At 38.7% G+C, this 24,333-nt stretch overlaps 1 protein-coding gene and 1 long non-coding RNA gene across 2 annotated transcripts in view; one reads left to right on the top strand and one right to left on the bottom strand.

Annotated features, from left to right (window-relative positions):
• LOC135178118 (uncharacterized) overlaps positions 1–15,294 on the top strand; it is a 22,533-nt gene extending 7,239 nt beyond the window's left edge. Inside the window, exons 2-3 of the long non-coding RNA XR_010303362.1 lie at positions 12,567–12,690; positions 14,941–15,294. This is a non-coding gene — a long non-coding RNA (uncharacterized LOC135178118). The remainder of the gene's footprint in view (positions 1–12,566; positions 12,691–14,940) is intronic.
• Positions 14,515–24,333, bottom strand: RBM46 (RNA binding motif protein 46). Its single transcript, XM_064148695.1, has 6 exons — positions 24,276–24,333; positions 22,645–22,819; positions 21,274–21,741; positions 19,143–19,922; positions 16,470–16,528; positions 14,515–15,009 (listed from the first exon to the last, which is right to left on the bottom strand). The coding sequence occupies exons 1-5, from the start codon at positions 24,321–24,323 to the stop codon at positions 16,494–16,496; spliced, it is 1,506 nt and encodes a 501-aa protein (XP_064004765.1). The 5' UTR covers positions 24,324–24,333; the 3' UTR covers positions 14,515–15,009; positions 16,470–16,493.

Below are 24,333 nucleotides of genomic sequence, written 5' to 3'. Positions count from 1 at the left end.
TGCTGGTGATGCTGAGCACAGCTAGCATGTACTATCTCATGCCTGAGCAACTGACATTTTGTTTGGATTATCCTGTGTGCTTTCTAGTTCCATGGCCTTGCTCAAGTCAGATGGTACCACTAGTGTCTAGAAATCCAGCAAGACCAACATTTAAGTCAGATCACACATTGGGGATCTTGTCCAAGTGAGTTCTGAGTATCTGCAAGGACAGAGATTTTACATTCTCTCAGGCATCATTTTGCATTCAGTTGGAATTTCTCAGGATCATTGCTTCCTGTGCTTTCACTGTGCACCTCTGAGAAGGGTGTGCCTGTCTTCTGCCCATCCCTTCTCACTCTAGCACTAGTGGCTGCCAGCCGTCAGATCTTCCCTTAGGCTTCCTGTTTGCAAGCTGAGTATGCTCAGCTCCCTCTGTGGCTCCTCACGTACATGTGCTCCAGCTCTTGACCACCACAGTAGTTCTCCAAGCTCCTTCTCTCCTGTGCTATGGCAAGCACAGCAAGACACCTTTCCAGAAGCTACTTAGAGCAGTGAATAGAAGGGGGAAAACAGTTTACTCAACTTGGTGGCTAATTCTTATCTGAGCCTGTATGTAGGTAGCTTTCATCACCACAAGGATGTACTGTTGTGACAGTTTGGTTGTTACCCGCCCCTCCAGTCTTTTAAAATCACCTAGACTAGACTCAGACAGCTGGAAATTAAGGAATGAAGCTTTATATTTACAGCTTAGCACAATATGCAAGCTGATATTTACAATATATACAGCTATATACAAGTTAAAAAGTAATACAGAAACACAGTACCTCTCTCAGAAATCAGAGTCCCCGGGAGGGGTTCTCAGTCACCCTTCCACCTTCTTTCCACCCCTTTACCTTATCCCAGAGTTTGTCTGATGTGCAAGGTGATTTTGCAGGATCAGCCAGGGGGGTTAGAAAGCAGAAGTAGTTAGACATAAAAGCAGGTAAGGAGAGAAATACAGGCACAAGCTGCAACAGAGTGCCACTGTGACTGTGTTATCTATGTTTATGTTCTTGTTTTTATACATCTCAGCAAGCCTATGAGTGAAGTAGACACCACTGTTTCCTTTTCACAACAAAATATTCCAGCTAGTCTCAAACTAGCACAATTGTTGACCTGTCAGCTTGCCTGCACTCCTCTGCTGACCTGGTCCCAATCAAATCCTGCCCTGAAACAACAGCAAGTATGTTCTACCTACCCAGCAGGACAGTCTGCCTTTCAGTTTGCCATATAACCCTTTTCCCCACATCCTGAATTGCATTTTGTATGAACCACATTTTCAACAGTCACACACTATGATGCTGTTTAGATTAATGTCTACCTCTTGGTAAGGATGACATTTGACAGTAAAGAAGTACTCCAGAGTGATACTGGGTGATTTAGGATGACTGAGCTCCTCCATCCTCTTGCTGGCATGCTATGTGTAAATAAGAGACATTTGACATAGTTCTTTCAGTGACTCAGAAAGCCATAACTTAATCCTTTTCCTAATGCAGTGAAGAGTTGACAAGCAATTGCTGAAGTCAAGTACTATTTATAGGTTGTTTTACTATTCAGTTCTGAACTCGTGGTGATTAACAATAACAAATGATACTGTACAGCCATCAAGTGTTTTTAAATACTCTCTGGTAGGTCTCTCCTAACATGTTTTTTTCCTTCTTAAAGTAAGGAGCAGGGAAAGTTTTCTTGCCTTGCCCCCCCTCTTTCTTGCCTTGCCCCCTCTCTTTCTTGCCTTGCCCCCTCTCTTTCTTGCCTTGCCCCCTCTCTTTCTTGCCTTGCCCCCCCTCTTTCTTGCCTTGCCCCCTCTCTTTCTTTTTTTAGGAAGGAAAAAAAATCACCAAAGAAGATGTTTCTAATCCAATGCCTCTTCTAGAAAACACTGCATAATAAAATGTCAACAATGAAATATCAGCTCTGTCATTGATAGAACTAAATTGAATTTCTGCTGGTGATTTTGTTATTGAGTTTCCTTTACACCCTTTTTCTGCTGAGGGAAGAAGGTTGAATCAGTCAAAAATGCAAGCATGTTGCCTGTGGGAAATTCAGTTTAATTCAGTGAAATTCTTCCCTGAGCCAGAATGAGACTCTGTGTGTGTCCTGCCTCCCATTTTGAACTCTATTTTTAGCCTATTTTAATTGCATAAATAGCTGGAAGTTGTGCAGGTGTGATACCAGATGAATACCTCTACAGTGGCTTAGGACTGTAAGGTGCTTCCTTGAGTGAGTGTGGCTGTCACCACACAGATGCTGCCATCAGGATGAAAGGACCTTTTTCCAGTTTTCTTTAGTGGAGGGCAGGAGGTAGAGAAGTAACACAGGATGGACCTTGCCACAGAAAGCAGGCTTACCACCCTTTTTTGCCACTTGGATTTCAGAAGTAAACTCAATGCTTCACCAGTACCTGTTATCTTCCACCGGTGGAGGTACTTCAAGCCTGAGGAGGGTGGACTGAAAAGTGGGGAAAGAAAAAGCAGTAGGGATAGGCTCTATACCTTGGGTTACAACAGCTTGCATAGGTCTCCAGTAGTCTATTTATGGTGGACTAAATGTAGAAGAGGAGGCAAGTTATCAAGGTCACCAAACCAAGACTTGCCAAGATTACTCACACCAAAGGCTGAATTTAACAGTACCTATGGTAAAACCTACCAGTCAAAACTCCTGGGCTTGTGTAAGTATTCAGGCTTTAAGGGATGAGAGAAACAGGGGATGATATCACTGTTGTAGAGCTGCTTCCTTCTCCTTGCTTGTCACAAGCTGTCACTCTGAGTCCAATGATGCCCTATGGCACCCACACGTGCCTTGTTTTTCACATCACGGACTACTGCAGGTTTATCATTCATCTGCCCAGGCTGATTAAGTCAAATAATTAAAATGCCTTTTTAATTTTTTTCTCTGTAAGATTAATCTCTCAGCCATAGTGTTAGAATCATGACTTTTCTTTTACTCATCTTTCAAGAAGTCATTTTCTGTGCATGTGTGCTGAGACCTTGGTTCAAAATAGCTGAAGTGTAACAAAGCCAAAAAAAACCAATCCAACAAAACCAACAAATCCAAAGCTATTCCTGCTGGATTGAAGCCAGGGTAGTTGTTGAAAACATAGTGAGAACTGATATGTTCTGGCTGTTTTCTTGACTTGAAAGGTAGTCTTTGATTTCTTTTAAGACTCAAAGTTAGCCAAATCCCTACCTTTAGAAGTGTGCTGAAACTTACTGTAGGTCTGGAAGGGGAGGTTTTGCATATTTACAGCTCTTTTGTTGTCCATAGGGTTCCCACTAAGGTAGGTATTTTCAGAGAGCTGCCCTTGGCTGCCTCACAAGCAACAGCAGCACCCCTAGCTCCTGCTCAGGAAGGCAGCACTTTACTCTGTGCCCAGGGCTTCTACACCTGTACAGGTTATGATATCACTGTCCTGTTCCTCAGTCTCCTGTCTTCAACAGCTGAAAAAAAAAAAAAAAAGTCATCAAGCCAAGCATTGTTTCCTTCCCTTTTGCCCCTTTTCTAGCCTGCCTGGATATTTCAGGATGTGTAAATACAAGATTATGTGGTGTGCACACCTTACAGAACTACTATTTTAGCTGCTTGGTAATGAGTTTTGGGTGTGGATGTGCTATACTGAATGCAGGCTCTGGTTCATCACAGCTGAACAAAGTCAAGGCAGATTTGAGATTAATTCACTTGTAAAAAGCTAATGAATTAGTTGCAGTACAGAGCCTTAGTTCAGTGGAAATTTGTTCTGAAATGTTGCTATCGTGGCATCTGACTGGGGTTGCATGAGTAAGTGCTTCTAAAAAAAATAAAAAGAATAACAAATAAGCTCATGTTCAAAAAAGAGTCTTTTTCTTGAAAGCCTCTGAAATGCTTCACTCATCAGGTATTGCAAAAGTGGACAGAAAAATTATCAATATTCTAAACCCCAAAACCCATATTTTACTTCATAAAGCTGCCAGTTTCATTGGCTCAGTAATTTAAATTACCATTACTTGTCTTGTCATCACAGGCTGATATGAATAATGATTGTTACATATTGCTCTCAGTTCAGTACCTTGCACATACAAGGATTCATCATATCACATTTTATCTTTCACATGGCTGCTGCTATTAGTGCTATTGCTGAGCTTGGCTGCCTTCAAAGCCTAGCTTGAGCAACTGGCTTTATTCTCCTGATGGTCATCAGGATTTAGTCTGATAGAGATAGTACAGTCTTATCAGAAATTCAGTTTAATGATAATGTTTTAAAAGCAGTGCTGGTTGAAAAGTAGAAGATGGGTTTTCCCTTGACAAGCTTGTGCTCACATTCTTCCCAGTTGAGACATAAAGTGCCTTTCCAGTGCAAGACAGCATGAGGTGTGAAAATTCTACTACCAAAAAAAACCCAAACAAATAAATGAATAACAGCAAAACCACAATAACAACAAAAAAAAGTAAATTTTTTTTTTTAGAAGAACCCAACATGGAAACCATAATCAAGGCTCTGCTCTCTGCTTTTTCCCTCCCATCCTTCCCACCCCCCTCCTTTTGCCTACATCTTTTGTTCAAGATTTTCAGATCTGATTATGATTTAAGGATTGACTGTATTGCTTCAATAGGATGTTTAGAAATCAGTGTCTTCACTTTGCTTTCCAAAATTCTGATGTCTTTACTGGAAATACAACTCTGTATGATTTTTTTGTTTGGTCGGGGGGATTTTGGGGGGAGGAGGGTATTTTTGGGCTTGGTGTGTGTGTTTTGTTTTGCTTTAAAAAAATCTGCTTCACCAGTAACATTAACATTCAGTGACTCAAATAGTTGTAGATCTATATCTTGATCCCTTCTTAAGCTAGTGCTTAGCCAAATATTTATAATTAGCTTTCATGATGCTTCCTTAAATGTTTGTCCCTCCAGAACCACAGTCCCTTTGATACTTTTCTCTGAGTTCCACGTGAAGCTCTTTGTTTTGGATTGTTCCTCAGAGGTAATAGCTTTTTATATTTTCAAGCCAAAAAATCATGTCATTCTCTGTACATTTTTCTCAGTGATGGCTGGAATGTTTCTAAGTTGAAGATGCTCTGTAACAGTGCATTTCTTTTCTCATATGAGTCAGGGCTTCAGATGCATCTTGACAAATATAATACACCAAATATTTATAACATTTAAACCATTCCAAAACAGAAATTTGTTTACAGCCTTTTTGGTTCTCCGCTGCTAACTTAGCAGAACAATAAACAAGGCTGATCTACCTTGAGGGTTGGTGAGGGGTTTGCAAGCCCTCTGTTATTTCCTTCAGCAGGGGATCTGGAATTATCCTAGCTTCTCAGCACTTTGTCTTTCCTGAAATCAGGTGTTTGGAACCTCTCTCTTCCCTTCTTTGAACTTAGTGCATAAGGGACTGTGTCTGACCAGGTCCAGGCAGCCTAACCTTGTGCCTCTGGGTGTTTATCAGACAAGTCAAAGATTGGAAGTTAAATACTAATTAAACAAATGCACATCTTAATATGTATTGACCTGTTAATTTGTACACTAAAAATAAAAACCCAACTCTGATTAATTGGTCATCACGCAGGGATGTATATGAAATAGTGCAGAGATAGTACTGCTTCTTGTCCAGGCTAAGCAAGAGACTGGTAGAGGCATTTACCAGGCAGTGGGGACAGCTAAGGCAGATGAAACTTTGCAAGATGGAAGGGAAATCACCATTCAGCTTTCCCTCTTCCATAAACAAGAAAGATCTTGCCCTATTGTCACAACTGTGTCTACTTCTGAAAAAACTTTGAATACCCCAGATACTGATGATGCAGGAACAATCTTTACAATGCCAATATCAAATGCCACTTCTTTCTTTTATAAAATGTGTGAAGAAAGATGGTCCTTCATAAAAATAGCTCCTGGAGAAGGGATTTGCAATGTGCTACATAAGCTTTTTGATCAGAGCAGTTAATGTGGATGTTATGGATATCTGGATGCATCCTGGGTTAGTGAATGCAGCCTGGGAGAATTAGCAGTGAACTGGGCTAGCACAGTCTGCATCTTTCTGCATTCCTACCTTGTAATACCACTTCAGAAAGTTGTTCTTCGCTTTGGGGATTTTTACCCCATAGAGCTCCGCCACCTGGTGACCAACTTAACTATGAACTTTTATATACTTTCTCTGTACTTTGCTTCTAAGTTCCTTTTTCAATCCCATGGCTTATTTTCCATAGAGATTTTGGCTGCCACGGCCTGAGTTTGTTTTGCACATTCCCCAGTCGCTGTATTTCTCAGAAGTAACCAGATAATGAACACTGAAAGTTCATCAGGTGCACAATGAATTGTGTTTGCACAATCTACAAAGACACTGTACTACCACAGTACTTGGTTATTAGATCTATTAATGCAAAATATATGCACTGATCGTGTGGGATCATTTTTCCACTGAGTAGGTATCTTCTTGCCAAAGATGTGGTAGATGCACTGAAGTCTTCCTTTGTAAAAAAAAATTACTCATCATGAGAAGAACTGAGATTGTATTTGATGCTTAGCAGAAGTCTGTAATGCAAGCTTCCAACAGCACTCTGTTGCTGGCTCTGCTAAGGATAACAGAAAACATAACCAGTGACAGATACAGCTGAGCTGGCAGCAGCCTCTGTGCTGTTGATGCTGAATCCACACTCAAAGCAAGCTTCTGGCACTTTTATCTCAAAAGCATTCTTAAAGATGGATTATCTGTAAATATTCTGGAAATGCTCAAGAGTGGACTATTTTGATACCAATCGGTCTGAGAACAGTCAGAACTGTTTTAAGTAAAAGAATCAGTACAGATATGCTTGAGGGGTGTGCTGGGTTTGGGATTTCTTTTTAAATTAAATTAAAATAAAATAAAACCAATGTGAGCTGACAAGGGGAGAAAGCAGCAAATAGTTTTCACTTGAACGTAAGAGTAGACTGAAGCCTACCATGGAAGAATGATTGAAGACCAAGTTCAGGCTGAACAGGGCTTCCAGAAACCTTATGTAGTTAAAGATGCCCCTGTTCAGTGCAGGGAGGCTAGACTTGATGTTCTTTAAAAGCCCCTTCCAACCCAAACTATTGTATGACAAAGAAAAATTTGATGGGGGAACAAGGCTAAGCAAGGTCCACAAAATGATGAAGTAGCAATGAAGTGAGGATCCTGAGCAAGGCAGTACAGTCTGAGATACAGCTTGCCAATCTTGGAAATTAGGCCAGTAAGAGTATAGATACAGCAAAAATGTTAATCGTAGCTTACTTTCAGGAGCTGTAATACATCTGAGTCTTATTTACACTGACTAAGACTGTCCAGGTATTCTCATTTCTAGCCAAACCTCTGCTTATCCTACAATTATGAATCCTAATATTCCAACATGGTTTTTTTGAATTTATGAAAGCTATCTGTGTGATGCAGCTAAAAAAGGTCTACTGATACTTAGATCTTTATTCTTATTCTTTTTTAAAATCAACTGCTAAACTGCTGTGAGCAAGTATCATATAAAATGGAATTTTAGAAATCATTTCAGAAATGCTTCCCAAAAATCTTGGCATGAAGCTTCCCTGAGCTTTGTTGATTCTCCTCTTTGGGCTGCTAGCACGTTCCTCTATGGTTAGATGCCTCTCCTATTTCAGCTGGTTCCTGATTGACAAACAGTGGACTAGGATATGAGCATATAAAACAGGAAGCTCTCTACTCCTGACAGAGGAAAAAATAATTTTAAAAAGAAAGGCCATAAGAAGGGAAGAGACTCTTCAATTACTGCTGGCTAGCTTGTAACAGTGAGACTGTTAGAACTCTGAGGGAGTGTCTGTTTGAGTTGTCCTCTGCACTGAAGACAAACATTGTCCAGAATTTTTTAACATCTTGGAAACTCAGCATGTATTCACTTTTTTCTGAAGCCGAGGAAGGGATGTGGAAATCTTAGCACCAAGAACCTCAATGGGTGTAAAATTATTCTTTACAGTTTTCTTGCCGTAATGTAGTGCTCTCCCTATCCCAGTGGATTGCTGAAAATTTAAATAATAGATTTTTTAAAAAGTCAAGTCATAACTAGAGAGGAGAGCAGCTTCTTTCTATTATGAAATACTAGTATAGCATGCAATTGAAATGTAACATGCACAAATCCAGCATGAAATGGAAAAAATGGCTTTTCTGGCAAACCATTCTACAGTGGGACAGCAAAAGTTTGGCAGACACTCTACTACAGCAGGATTCTTGTGTTAGCCTTTTAGCAGCACTAAAAGCAGCTATGCCTGCTTGCTTTTATCAGGGTTTGAAGTATAGGGGAAGAAAACCACAAGCTGAGCTTTGTACAGAAGCATTTAACAGTTCACCAAATGTCTGCCCTAATTGGTACAGCATGTTCTACACCCCTTACCTCTAGCATTAGAAGAGCTAGAGAAGCATTAGTAGAATTATTTACAAAATGACAAAATCTGATGATCTTAAAGAATTCCAGTTCTACTTTAGGATAAAAACATTTCATGTTAAACACATATGTTTGTCCACATGATCCAGGAAGACTTCCTCAATCAGACAGATACACTGTCCTTTTGTGAATACCAGCATCCATGTTTGCTGCCAAACTCTCTGGTCAGAGCATCTCACTCCAGCTTCTCTCAGAAACTGCAGACCTGTGGTCTGCCAGCAGCTCAGCTCCAGGTCCCTGTGCATTGGGAGCTATGATCCTCCTCCTAGGGAGATAAATCAAAATCAGGTGGAGAAAGCACTGTTAATGAACAGCTCTCACCAGTTCAGCTACGGAATGGGACCGGCTCGTGAGCTCTGTTGTGCTGGCTCATCAGAGCTAAATAGAATTTAACTCAACATGCTTCACAGCTTGCTGGAATCCTCCTATGTGGAGTACTTTAGGATAGGGATCATATCAAGATTCAAAAGACTGGAACAGTTTTTGTTAGAATACACTGGCAAAGTTAATATGGCAAAGATTACCGGATTCAGTTTTCACACACACACTGAGATTTCAGTTGCAGCATGTTTTCTATAGGAAATACATAAAAAGAGGTCACACTTCAAAAAGATAGCTTGCTACAGGCCACTGCAGCTATTAAAAAGTACAATCACACCTATGCAGTTGTATGCTTAGAAATTAAAACAGATAACAGACTTGCCTACACAGCACACAATATACAATCATTTTACAAGAGAAGCATTCCCTGTAATACTGCAGCATAGGTAATATTTAACACCTGCTTATGCTAATTTTACCCCCTTGGCTTTTAAAAATAAAAAATGGGAGAATTCTCCAGATACATCATGCAGAGAGCTCCATCCTCGAAAAGGCCAATAGATCTGTTAGTACAGAGAAGGAGTGTGTGTGTGTTGCCTACAGGTCTTCAGTGGATGCCAGGTCGTTGTGTCCAGCCTGCTTCTGGCACTGAGCCAAAGTCTTGCTCAGATGGCTATGCAGACACTGTGGCAAAGAATTGAGATGTATCCTGGGATATGGGTGTTGTTAACCTTATTGGCATCAAACACATCTATAATTGTAACCCATAAGCATAAACAAATAAGGGGAAGTATGCATGCATAGGATAATAGCTGCATTATCCTTATACTATGCTAGGAGTTAGGTTTGCACAAGCTTTAGCCATGCTAATGAATTGGGTTAGTGCAACAAGCAAATGCTATTTCACAAGCTTTCGGCAACCCTTTTCGGTGAGACAGGCAATGCTGCAAAACAGAGCTGCCACCAACCTTTGTTATCAGCTCAAGAGCTAGATACACTCATTGATAAAGATGGGAACAGTTGTTTTGTTGGTCCTCTGTGTAGTAGTAGTGCTGTGTTTGCTATCTTTTTGTGAAGGGCCCTACCATAGATCATAAACGCTGCCTTCGTTGTAAAATGGAGGAATTGTGGGAATGCAATGTAAGAAGGAATAATGAGCAGTGCATAACCATTTGACCTTCATTCCCACAACTTCAGGATGCTTCCCACGGGGGAGGAAAGATGTGGGACATCTGGCCCAGGGGAAAACAAGATGTGATGTATGTGAAAGACTGGGCTGTACTCACCTAGATTGTGCTAATGTCTAAGCGTCTACTCCATGCTCAAGACTATATAGAGGCAAAGGCAGCAATAAATGTCTCTAGTTGGATTCACATTGAATCATGCGGAGTCCACACTAGTCTGCAAGCATTCCTATTGTGATATTCAGTAGGAAGTAGTTTCCCATGAGGCTGTGAAGGTGAAGCAGGAAAACACAGACAAAAGCTGTTGATAGAGACAAGTTGTTACCAGCATATGGAGCTAGTAGGTAGCCCTGAGAAATTCCTGAGATTCAAAAGGAGGTACCAAACACTTGGGTAATACTCTCTGCAATGAAGTATTGCACCTGCTTAAAGTTAGGAAACGCATTTATGGTGCAAAACTGCACCATGTGGACTTTCATACCTGTCTGGAAGATGTGCTTTCATCAGCTGTTATTGGGCTTACTCCAGTGTTATACAGTGAAATTCAGTCACGTGTCAGGGTCACATAATGAAATTTACGTCTGGACAAACTGAGTGCTGTTTTCTACAGTCTTAATCCACCACTTTGATAGCCTCAATCCTTGACTAGGACAGACAAAATAAACATGATTTCATAGTAGCTGAAAACCACTTGCTTTTTTTTAAGGACAAGTATGTCACTAAAATTTCATCGAAACATGCTTCAGTGTTAAAATGAGGTCAGGTAGTTTTCTCTCACAAATGCTACTCTGTAGTTACTTGGAGGTGGGTTTCAGGGGGCAGAGGGTTGCCTATTTTACTTTTTTGTTTTAAAACCAGGAAAATAACCAAAACCAGAGCAAGGGAGGCATAAGAGACAGAAGTGCCCTCTTGCTGCAGAGATCAGATGAAGCACTCAAAACAGACAGGCTGTTTCTGGAACACAGGATCACTTCACAACATCCTAGGATTCAGGAGTTATGTCCTCTCCTCAAACATTTGAAACAGAAATCAGTTTGGGCAGAAGGGAATATAAAGCTGAGATGGAAGCATCCATTCACAGAAAAGTAGGAACTTTCAGAGTCACTCTTTTTAAAATAGTTTGTTGTTTTGTTTTGATTTTTTTCTGTTTCATTAGCGTAACATCAATATCACAGCACAGAGCTAGGTTCCTGAATCATAAAGAGGCAAGATTGAAGATGCCTCTTTTGGTTTTCCCAATGATAAGCTTTTTTTGCTCAGACAGCTATTTTATCATAGAACCAACCAGGTTGGAAGAGACCTCCAAGATCATCCAGTCCAACCTAGCACCCAGTCCTATCCAATCAACTAGACCAGGGCACTAAGTGCCTCATCCAGACTTTTCTTCAACAGCTCCAGGGATGGTGACTCCACCTCCCTGGGCAGCCCATTCCAGTGGCAAATAACTCTCTTTGTGAAGAATTTCCTCCTAATATCAAGCCTCTACCTCCCCTGGCACAATTTGAGACTGTCCCCCCTTGTTCTGTTGCTGGTTGCCTAGGAGAAGAAACCACCTTCCACCTGGCTACAACCTCCCTTCAAGTAGTTGTAGACAGCAATGAGGTCACCCCGAGCTTCCTTTTCTGCAGGCTAAACAACGCCAACTCCCTCAGCCTCTCCTCATATCACTTTAATTGTTTTGACTTATAAAAAAACCACATAGCTCAGTGAATACCACTCCTGCCATTTGAGTCTGTTGCTGTTTGCTTATATGTAGATACATTTCCAACTCAAATTATCTTTCTCAGACTCGGGATCTGTGTTTCATACACTAGTGAATACCTCCCTCTGCAGGAAACTGTAAGTCAATAGCAGCCACAAGCCCCTGGCAGCACAGACAAAACTCTGGAAGCCTGAAGTGGCAATTCATGTAGTTACTGGAATAGGTACTTGTTTGTTGGCAAGTGGCCATAGTGGTATGGACATCTTTTACAAGAAGTTTTCCATCAAAGTATTTCAATTTTCACATAGCTGTGGCTTTTGAGTGGATTTTAACAGCATATAAAAAATCTGAATTACCCATGTGGAGTATTTCAGTAGTGGTGCTTTCACATACTACCCTCCTTGGATTGTCAGAGCAGAGAGGGTTGACTTTCATGTCAGTCAATATTCTGCCCTAGCTTTCTACAAGAACTTTACTATCTGTCACCCACCATAAAGTAGTAAGACTAGTATTTTTTAAAAGGCATGCAAGCAGATGTAAAGGGTGACTGTAAGGATAAGGGACATCTTTTCTTATTGTGGGCAAGTTTTGAATGCAATGGGTGTAGAGAAAAGCAACCAAACTCAGTTTCACTGAAGTCAGTGACCTCTAATTTCAGAGGGATCTCCTAGTTACTACTTCAGTTGTAGAGCAGGATGGTATATGTATTCATTTTTATGAGTTATACAGTAGTACTGCTAACACCATGCTCTCCTTTTGTTACATTTTTAGAAGAAATATATGGTTTGGGTTTTATTGTTGATGGTTTGTTTGTTGGTGGTTTTTTTTCCCTGAAGGTTAAAAAGCCCCAGTGAGACTTCTATAAATATAAAAAATGCTTGCAATGTTGCTGGCTCATTAGAGAATTTTAATGATGCATTCTAAATAAACTTCAAAAACTCTGAATTACAGCTACTGAGTGTTACTGCTGCTTCAGCTGCTCGCTCCCTACACCTCTGCTCTTATCTACAAAACAAAGACCCAATTCATTGTTTTTCAGTCACACTTACTGGGAATACTGAAAATAACTGCCAAGGTACGTACACGAGTTAATGATGAGAGCTACTAGTTTGTCGCAAAACTGCTTTCTGCATAAGACTCCTTCAAAGATGGCACACTTAGAAATCAGAACAAAGACACACTTGAAAACTGCGATCCCACAGCTTTCTACAGCTGTGGTCAGTATCACCTTTTGGTCACAGATGTCCTATGGATATCTGTTTTAATGCTACACAGTCTTTGTGCAGTTCCCTGAAGCAGCTAACTATCAGTTCCACCTAGGTTTGGTTGGCCCAAATTTCCATTACAAGTTTTACAGAATATTGTTTTGTCAAATGTTTCTTGCACATGCAATAAGTCTACCGCATTTTCAAGATGTCTAAATAAAAAAAAACTTGCAATAAAAAAAAGCCTTAAGACACCTGAAAAATAAAGTTCTTTTCAGCAGCATGTGTACTAAAATTCTCGTGCTGCCAGGCACAAATACATTTAAACTGGTTCCCCCATATCCCATCAGCATAATACTGTATAATGCTACCTTAAACACTTTTGTCTTGGCCTCGGGGACTGCTTGGCTTAAATAAGAAGTAAAGTAAGCCTCCCTCTTCTTTCCTAACAGTTTAACAACTTTCAAATGTGATAGAAGCTGCTACGCAAACTTGGGTTTTCTTTTTTTCAAGGTCTCACTAAGCCACTTAATTACCCTTTCTCTGGTTGAGCAAAGAACTTTCCTGAAGCCTCTGCCCAAAGCCCGATACCAGAGAATGCAAAGTAAATCCTGCAAAGCATGTTTATGACCATGTGTAAAACACCACATACCAAATACTAACAGCATAAATTTAATATAAATATGAATTTAAGTATAGAAGTCAAACACATGATTCCAACATCAGAAATTACAACACTTAAAACAACCACTATGTAGCTAATATCAAATACAAATAAAATTTAACTTCTATAACTGCATCTAAATTAACATCAGACAACTCAATATGGTGATGAAACACACTGAACCAAATCCAATTATGTAATGAACTACACTAGGTCACTGCTTTTAAGAAAAACTATTTAACTTCAAATCTTTCCATTGCATCATTGTCTACATAAAATTCCTTTTTGACAAGTGCTTTTCAGGTAAAAGAGATTACAAACAACACTTGCACAGGTGAGGCCCTTAGACTTAAAACACACCACTTGACTCATTCCTTGATCAGGAACTGAAACTACATAACAAACTCAAAAGAAGGGTAATCTACTGTTTTACTTTCAGATTTTACAGAAGAGCTCCTTATATTTTTGTCATTCAAAGCACTTCACTGACAAACGCTAAATAGTCACAATAAAAATAAAGATGGCTCTGCAAAATCAATTACATATACCCGATTAAAAAAAATTAAAACTCTTTTCAGTTAATGCTAAATAAGTTTTTTTTTTAAGAACAACATGGTCTGCGTAGAAAGTTAGCGAGCTGCTGTTCAATATGGCTACCACAGACAAGTAAAAATGCTGGTTACAAGGGACAGCCTGGGTAAGAGTAAGGCCTTTGTGAACATGGAAGCACCTGTGTCCCAGCAGAAAGGTGCTAACAACATGAACTACAACTTAGTGATCTGCACAGGAAAGTATATGTAATTTGTACATCTCAAGATTTTTCTTTTGCTCATTTCTGTCTCTCAGAATTATCAAATGTATTGAACTGCAATGTTATGACTACAGCAGTACTATCTCATGTAGCCTAATGGTACACTGACAAAATCCTTCAAAACACCACTCCTCTACTGATGTACTGCTATATCAGAAGCAAAGATTTCCAATAGGACATGTTCTTCCTATAAAATTTTACATCCAGTTACAGAAACAATTTGGAGTGTGGTATTTACGTTTCATATTATGTACATTTACATACGAAAAGGCAGGGTTACCAGGGTGGTGCAGTTTCATTTGTTTTCTGTTTGGTTAAGAATTATTTCTTACAAGCAGAAGATGCAGAAATTCTGCATGAAACTCAAAATACAAGAGTAAGAATAGTATTAAATTATTGCAACACTAAAAATAAGTTACTGTTGTATAAACCATTACAGGTAATAAAAATCTTTTAAACAAATTATCTTTTCAAAACAAAGTCTATCAAGCTAAGCAAAACAATTTAACATTCAATTTCACTAATGTTTAAGTTAGATGTTTAACACAGACACACACACACATGTGCTTTGAAGAATTATTCATCAAAAACATGTCATGTGAAATTCCAGTAATTATGTATCAGTGTTGTGTTCTTTTATGACAGGATCCACAGCACCAAAGTCTGAACTTCTCTTCTTCAGGATTACTCAAGCCAAATCAAATACACAGTTGGCTGTAGCAAAACAGAGGGAAGAAGAGAAGAAACATTTTATTTCAGCAAGCATACTGCATTACTTATTCCAAGATGGACTTAAGTGAACACTAAAGTATGCACAAGCTTATGCCCATAAGGGATTCTGCCCTTTTCTTCTCCCCCCACTAAGGCTATTCAAATCATTAAGAAACTATTTAGTCAATAGTTCAAGCAACATCAGAAAGAACATAGTAAAAAAAGGGAATTGAAAAATTAAAACTTAATAACCTCTGGTTTTCCTAAAAGCTTTATATTTTAAAATAAAACAACATTTTGTAGTACTGAATCTGTTTTCTCAGTCTATATATGCATGCCTTTCCATATATATATTCTTAACCAAACTTTGTAGTGACCCTTTATTTCAGCTCCACCGAACACAAAATATTAAGACAACTTTAATATGTGTGTAAGATCACTGTTATGAGTTTTAGGAGTTTGCTACCTGTATGATATGTATCATAGCAACAGTCTTTCATATTACATATTTAACAGTTTAGATCTGTGTGCTACAAGCTAAGCACCAAGTTTTGAATAGACATACACTGCATAAACAAAACCTAATTTCATTGTGGTCCCGTGTGGATCTCCAAAAGGACAGTAAATACAGTTCTGCAAATGACTCTAAGTCAGTCAAGTTGTTTCATGGATTTCATAGCCCAACACTGTTGATCTTATTTACTTTTCTCCAAGTTCTTCCACACAAGTCCAGGTTTCTAACTTTATGCTCTGAATCCATAAGAAGCAGAAACAGGAAAATAACTGAATATTCAGGACAAATCTTGAGTGAGTGAAATTTGATTCAGCAGTAAAGTTAACAGTAATCATAGATTTAATGCTAATTTTAACTGCTTTACAAGCTTTTTAAAACCAACTCACAACATTCAGAGAAGACTTCAATCCCCATTCCAAACAATGAAAAGAGGCTTCTGAAGTAACAGACATCCACACTTATATTCAACCACAGTAGTATAATCAGAAAAAGGCAATATTCACCCTTGTAGCACAAAATGTGGAAAGTTAAAAATGCCACTTTTTGCAAATCAAAAGAGACATGAGTTTCTTTTCTGTGAAGCTAACCAAAGAAATAACTTAAGTCACTAGTGTAGTAACAGCTCCACCTGTGAACATAAATTCAAACCCAAGGCAGAAATTTAAATCAATCAGAGATGACAAAGATACTACTCCCAAATCATTTTATGAGTAAAAACCATAACCCTCCTTTCTGCTACACAATGCACACAAACATCAGCCTCAGTGATCCATCAGTAGGTCTACTGCAGTAGAGCTACGGTCTCCTTCAAAAAGACAACAGGAGAGAATTATTTCTACAGCCTTCTCAGAAGCAAATAGCTTTGGGAACAATTTCTCTAACAGCACAGCTAAGACTTTCTGAGGGGAGGAAATCTTGAATCAAACACAAACCTGGAAGATATACTCACCTCTACTATCCATCTGTGCTGCATTCAGGACAGCAAAGTTATATATGCTTGCTCAGGGGCTGTGATAAAAACCATTATGTGTTAGTCATCTGATAAATATTTAAGACATAAAAATGCATACTGTTAAGAAACATCTCATACCACATCCTGAGCCTTTCTAACTCTCCACCTCCACTTATCATTTATCAGCTGTATCTGCTAATCAAAGCTAGCAATTTCCGTATTTTTTAAACATCTTCCATTTTGTACCAGGCTGTTGGTTCTTCCAATAGCAACACAGTTATTTTGATAAAGCAAACCAAGGCAATGTTAAAGAAAATGCCTACAACAGAACTGTAAAATAAAAATATTTCATTTGAAGTGTTTAATGTCCAAAGTCTAGGACAACAGTCTAAAATCACATTTGTTCCAATACCCTGATGCTGAACACAGAGCCTTGAACTTAAAAAGTAAGTAACACTCCAAAAGGTGAAGCAAGCATGGTATCTTACTGTGGTCAATTTACTCCTTTAAGCTTCTTAAATAGTACCTGCAGTAGTGATTTACCAGTCAGGGTTAAAACTTTTAAAAGTTTAACTTTCAAGTTAAGCTTGCTGCTTGGGGTTGTTATGGCCAAAGTGTAGAACCCTGCACTTGGCCTTGTTAAACCTCATCCCATTTGCCTCTGCCCACCCATCGAGCCTGTCAGGGTCCCTCTGCATGGCTCCCCTACCCTCCCTGCCCTCCAACAGATCCACACCTGCTCCTAGCTTGGTGTCATCTGCAAACTTACTGATGAGGGACTCAATCCTCTCGTCCATATCATCAATAAAGATACTGAACAGGACTGGGCTCAGCACTGACCCTTGGGGAACACCACTGGTGACTGGCTGACAACTGGATGTGGCACCATTCACCACCACTCTCTGGGCTCAGCCCTCCAGCCAGTTCTTGACCCATATCAGAGTGAATTTGTCCAAGCCATGAGCTGCCAGCTTTGCCAGGAGCTGCTTGTGGCAGATGGTGTCAAAGGCTTTGCTGAAGTCCAGTACAACCTTCCCCACATTCACCAGACAGGCAACATGATCATAAAAGGAGATCAGGTTGGCAGGCAGGACTTGGCCTTCCTAAGCCTATGCTCACTAGGCCTGATTCCTTGGCCATCACACAGGTGCTTTGTGATGGCACTGTTCCATGACCTTGCCTGGCACTATGTTATAAAATCTCCAAATCTGAGCTGCCTCCTAACTAGTCAGCCCTCATGACGGGCAAGATTAGGATGTCTTACGTGTTTTTCCAACTGGATATCAACATTTAATGGCCAAGCACCACTCTGCAAACATGAAGGTGTTGTATTCTGAAGATACAGACTTATTTGTGTTATAACAGCACTGAAGTTAATGGGAAAGGTATTAATCTATTATGGGACATCCTGGGTTTTTTCACATTCTGTCCCTCTCCTCACAACATTCACCTTCCAGAACATCAATATGTATCTCTGCTCTCTTTCTCAGAACATGCAGACATATAATTTCCATGTATTTAAACAACACAGAGTTTTTTCACTCCCTTGATCAACTGCTTATCTAACAACATTAAAAGACAGCTTATTCATGTTTCAGTGAAACCATAGCTTTCTCTACTCTCCAACCATCGTTTTCAAAATATTCAGGTGACACCAAGTGGTTAATTGTTGTACTGCTGTCTGTTCAGCACTACTGTATGCAGTAACAAGCAAGGACCCTGTTATAGGAAATACAGAAATAAAGATCACGAAGAAAGTCAAGTTTATAGAAATCACAAAAAAAGCCAAAATGCTTTGAGATTATTAATTGTAACAGACCCAAAATATGTCAAAATTATAAAGTAAAAGGATTTTAATAAGCACTTCTTTTTCTGTTTTCACTTCTCCTTACATATCTAAAAGAGAATCAAGCTTTCTGACTTGGCTCTAAATGCCTACACAACTAATCAGAAGAGACCTATTTACTGGATTTTATTATCTCATGGTGCTTCTGTCCAGAGCTGCACTATACAAGATCACCAAGTCTGATGTCTCAGACACTGCTTGGACCACACACAGTAGGCAAATCCATAGAAAAAACCACTCCATTCAAACCTGGAAGTTCATAGCTGAAAAAGGCTGACACTCTAAACCAGAATGCGAAAAAACACAGTCTATTAACAAATGGTAATAACAGTAACTGAAGCACAATCTGTTTGAACTTCCTAGGTATTTTAAGAAACCTGGAAAGAACTTGTCTACCACTACTCCAAAAAAACCACACCACTCCCTTCTCAGACAACTCTGGCATTTCTGAATAAAAGAAAAACAAACCCAAGCAAACAAACAACAACAAAAAAAAAAGCCCTCCCCCCCAACCACCACCAAAACAAACAGAAAAAGAACTCCACTACTTTCTAAAACTAGACAAGAAACACGTCATCTACTTCTTCCTTACATTACAGCAGGTTAACCCATGCAAAAAATGACTGTATCATTGCACTGTAGAGATGTTTACACAGTGTTCCTTCAGTGCTCTCACATGATGGTCTCGATTCATGATTATACAAGAAATAGTCTTCCTATAGGCTCATAGACTTTTAATATAGATACACACATGAGAAAAAATTATACACAAACAACAATTTTGAAGTATCTTTTATAGCTTTGGATGAAGCATTCATGCTTACCTAGATGGAGAAGTGTGAACTGAGCTGCCAATTCTTTTGCACCTTCTACTGTTGTACAGAGTTTGTCTGGCATGAAATAACTCTGGGAACCATCTGCAATACTAGGAATAAGCACTTTGTACACCAAGAGTATTTTCCCATCCTGACTTGTGGTTGAATACAAGTAGTATTCTGGTGGTGTCCAGTTATTTTTATTGCAAAAATAATCCAGATGCATTGCTGCAGAACTGAAGTGACTGGATTTTAAAGAATACATGCTAGTAGGTGTAAGCTTTATTCCTGGAAAAAATGGGTAGGTACATCTCTCAACTTCAGAAGGGCCTGGACCATGCTGACCATTAAGACGAACTGCAAGATTTGGTTTCCCTAAGGATTTTTGATGACCATCTTCTTTGTTAGGAAATCCTAAGAGATTTTCAGAAATGGGACTTGTTTGACCATTAAAATGTTGCTTCCAAGTATTTTCTTTGTTAACTGGCTTTGCTAGTGCTACTTCAATGGTAGCTCCATCAATGCACTTTCCATTCATTACCGACATCGCAGCAACTGCATCTTCTCGATGGAAAAAATGAACAAAAGCATAGTCTCTGAGCTTCTTTACACGTTCAACTGCTCCTGGCTTGAACTTGTTAAATTCAGCTTTAATTGTGTCCTCTGTAGTAGACATCATTAGATTTCTTACATATAATACTTTAACTCTCTGCATTGTTTCTTCATCAACTTCTTTCTCAGGATCTGCCCAATCTACTTGAATAGCATGACCCCAGAGCTGAAATGTTCCTACAGCAAAGAAGCATTACATTAATAAGAAATATGCAAAGTAAAACAAAATCATACTTGTCAACTACCTCTACAAAAATGTGAGCATAATGCATGTCATATCAATCTAGATTTTTTTGCCTGCATCTTCTTAAGAAAAACATAGTTACCTCAAATTATTAAGTGAAATATGACTCAGAAAAAAATCAAAGTATTCTATCTGTACCCTTTGGGTTTATTAAGTACTATAAGCTATCAAAACAGACTTGGTGACTCCATGACACATATGTACACGTCTGTAAAGTAACAATAAGCAACATATTACTTTACTAGTTAATATATTAACGCTGTCTCTTCAATAGCATTACCACTTTAAAAAGTAGGTGAACACCTGGAAAACTATCATCTAAATGTATATGCAGTAACTTATGCTATGTTGCAGAAGACACTGAAATCATAAACTAAAACAAAACAAATACATACACATACACACACAAAAACAAACAAACAAACAAACCACCCCACAAAACCCAAACAACCCAACTAGATTATTTAATGCTCAGTGATCTGGCCATATTTCTCCCATTACTTCACAGGACCTATGTTAAGTCTTGGGTTAACACTTCACCAACAATTAACACGTAACTTGCCTTCATCTTAGCCTTAATTAAGTACAGGGAGTTTTGCCACTCATTTCAGCAAGGCCAATGCTGTACTACCTGTTTCAATGACTTTGCTTCTCTAACTACATTCTTTCATTTCATGTTTAATTCCTCTTCTAGAAATTCCCTTTTTAACTGTAACTTGACCTATTCATTTTTCAGCGTTTTTAAACCCTTCTATATTCCTTCTCTCAAAAGATACAAAGCTGTCTTTCACATCTGAAACTCTTATTTTCTAGTAAAAGATTCAAAACCTACTTTCAAACATTTTTAAAATATGAAACACCAATAACATGACTTACAAGAATAAAAAAAAAGCCTCATTCTAAGCACTCTATTTTTTAAACTTAGCTTTAAGAGAATTCATGTGCAGGGATCCATGCATGCAAATGAAAACTGGACAAGTCCCCAAGAAAATATGTATCTTGGTGTAAACTACAGTAAATTGCATTTATAGAACAGCCTAAATTTCATCTTCTTTAAATAAAATTAAAATCTCCCCCAAAAAGTACAACAGAAAAAACACCAAACCAAAAAAAAACACTTGATTCATGAATAACATAAATGCTCTTGGAGCAGAAAACTACTACAGCAGTTCTGTGACTCTCAAACTATCTTAAAAGAAAGACAAACAGTGATGATTCAATACCTTGTCCCTTGCACAAAAGAGACCGATATTCCCCCAAAAACTCAATTACAAATAGGTGTACCTGGGATTAGCCGCCTTCTAGCCATTGCAGCTGCTCTGTGAGATTCATATTCTACAAAAGCAAAGCCACGATTTTTAGTTTTGTCAGTGGCATTGGGGTAAACAATGACATCCACCACTCCTTCTGTAACTTTTTTCATTTCATTCAGTATTTCTTCTTTCTTCTTTTCTTTTGGAATTGCTCCAATAAACAGCCTGCAGTTGTCCAAGCTTACACAGACACCAATAAATTTCCCTGGACGAATTTCATAATTATTAAGGATCTTGATGGCTAGCTGGGCTTCCTCTTTAGCAGTGTACATCACAAACGCATAGCCTCGATTCTCACCGCTGAATTCCATCATAAGTCTGAACTCATAGATCTTCCCAGCTCTCTCAAAAACAGGAACTAATTCATCTTCATACATATCACGAGGAATCTTTCCCACAAAAACTTCACAACCACGAGGTGGAGGAGGACCTTCCCAACCTTAAAGTAAATAGTTCAACAATCTTAGTACAAATGCCACAGAGGTACAGTTCCCCTGCCCCTTCATTTGGAGTTATTTATTTCCAGTCCAAATTTAAACCTAGCATATCTTTATTTATTATTTAATTCTTATTTTTCTTATGTTTCAATTTAAAAAATAAGCATACAATTAGTATTTAATTCCATCTTCTGGGAGAGTCTACATTTCAACTATTTTTTGCCTCTTAAAATTACATGTTATTAATAAAACTGATACGTGACAGCTGAGGAAGAACTTGAGCTGTATTGTCTACTCTGATGTCTTAAGAGTTGCAAAGGTTTCTCTGCATTTCTTTTCCACATTAAAAAAAAAAAATTGGTCAGAGTCCCAAGTGCAGGTTTTTTTTTTCTTGCATGACATTATTTAAAAGGTCCAAACCATTTTGCTTTCACTTTCACTCATCCACTAAATCAGAACTCCCTAAGGAAAGTAGGATATGGAGCCATCTTTTTTTCAGTAGTCAAGACAACTGAATACTACCTAGCTTTAGAAACAATTTTTAAAATTAATTAATAAAAGTAACTTTGCCAAACAAATAACACTTAATACAACTTAATCTCATTTAAAATAGTAATTATGATGTAAAAAAGATTATTAAATAATTTAAAAACAAGCTGAGCCCTCTAGTTGCCCATGATGCCCTGCAGTTCTTTTTTACAGTGTCATTTTTAAAGTAATTTCATAGGGCTTCCTCTGGCTATTCCATAGGGCTTCCTCTGGCTATTTCATATAGGCTAGTAAAAAGATGCATGGAATTTCAGAGAGGATAAGCTCCCAAAGAGAAATGATTTTGATACAGCTTAATTTCGCAATAAGCAGTATTCAGTTCATTCCAGCTTCATAATCTCAAAAGAAATTATTACCTGGGGGAGGACCACCAAATTTTCTTTGCCCATTTTCTTGAACCATGCTGTATCCAGTCTTCTCCATGAGGGCCAGTAAAGCAGCCTCATTCTGAGTGCTACTTCGGATTTTGCCACATCCATTTGCTGAAGCACTGTTTCCCTCCTGCATATCTACAGTAGCTTCAACAAAACACTGCAGGTATTTCAATTCAGATAATCAGAACTTGTTATACATACACAGAAGCTACCAAAGCACAGAAAAACAACTTACACTATACTTTGCTATCTACTGTGACTGTTTAGCATCCAATTGTACATTCAACTACTACATTGTCTTCAATCCTGCATCCAACTACTCTATTTTCTTTCTCACTTTCAAAACAACTTTAACCATTCAACCTTTCATAAGGGAGACCACAACTGTTCTCAAAGCCTGCTGCCCTCCAAGTAGAATGAATTTTCATAAATCGCATTACCGCAGTTGTGTAGATATCTATATGCTACCTGAAAAGTGCCATTTTCTTTGTACTAAAATATACAGAAATGTCAGACCTTAAGACTGGTTTTGAGTACAAAAAATACTTAAGATGCTTAATGAAGAATTAATGAACAAAGGTCATTTAATTAAAACCATTACATATACTAAAACTAGGCAGAAATGTCTGACAAAACTAAAGGGTTGAAGTAATTCCAGCTCTGGGATCCTTATTTTCATTACTTCACCTATTTTTACAATTCCCAAAACTAAATCAGATTATCAATATGGTTGCTGTGGTTCTACCCATTTTTTCCCTGGCAGAAGCAGATTTCGTCCAAACACTTTAGATTTGTCATCCAAGTGACAGGAAACCATCACACCAAAAAATCCACTGGGTAACTACTAACTTTACCAGACAAGCTCTTAAATACAAAACAAAACAAAAACATCTTTTTTCCTAATTTACATATTTCCCCAACACTTCCTGCCTTAAGGTCTGCAATACTTAAGTGATCTTCATGTGCTAGTTTGAAGCTAGTTAGAATGTTTTGGAGAGAAGAACTAGATTACAGGCTGTGAAAGGAAAACAATGGTGATGTCTACTTCGCTCATAGGCTTACTGAGGTGTGTAAGAACAAGAAATAAACACATAGATAACCACTTCTGCTGCTGCCGAGCTCTGAGCTGGATCTCACTCTCTAACCTCACCCTCCATTTTCCTTTCTAATCCATTTTGCTTCCTAACTCCCATTCTTCCTTGGGACCGGGGTAAGGTTGACATGGGCAGGGGGAAGGGGAAGGGGTGGTTGAGAGCCCCTCTGGGGTACTCAGGTTTCTGGGAGGGGAGTTGCCTTTCTGTATTACCTTTTAGCTTTTATATTTCTGTCTATAACTATGTATACTGTAAATATCTGCTTGTATATTGTGCCAGCTGTAAATATAAGCTTCATTCATATTTCCAGAGCCATCTGAGTCTAGTCTGGGTGATTTCTAAATTGTGGGGGGGCGGGTAAAACCCAAGCCATCACACTTCAACACTTCAATCCTTTGTACAAATGGTATGCCCAAATTCTATGCCACTCTCCAAAATAAATGTTTCCCAAAAAACTACTGCCAGAAAAATAAGCTACAACTCCTGTTCTTTGATATCCACCTTTAATGGCCCACTTACAACTTGCTTTGTCTTCAGGATAAGGCTCCAATAAAAGTCTTGAGACATCAGCAGTTCA

This window comes from Pogoniulus pusillus, chromosome 9 (assembly GCF_015220805.1).
Source record: "Pogoniulus pusillus isolate bPogPus1 chromosome 9, bPogPus1.pri, whole genome shotgun sequence".
Taxonomy (NCBI): domain Eukaryota; kingdom Metazoa; phylum Chordata; class Aves; order Piciformes; family Lybiidae; genus Pogoniulus; species Pogoniulus pusillus.
Note: the sequence above shows the minus strand (reverse complement) of the source record. Positions and strands in the feature narration are given on the sequence as shown.

Bases quoted from the DNA above. Each gene is read 5' to 3' on its own strand.
- RBM46 (XM_064148695.1), bottom strand. From the start codon at position 24,323: ATGTCTCAAGACTTTTATTGGAGCCTTATCCTGAAGACAAAGCAAGTT. The intron at 19,923-21,273 runs GTACACCTATTT...TCTTTGCTGTAG, and splicing joins TAGAAGGCGGCTAATCCCAG to GAACATTTCAGCTCTGGGGT. The intron at 16,529-19,142 runs GTAAGCATGAAT...TTTTTATCACAG, and splicing joins GTTCACACTTCTCCATCTAG to CCCCTGAGCAAGCATATATA.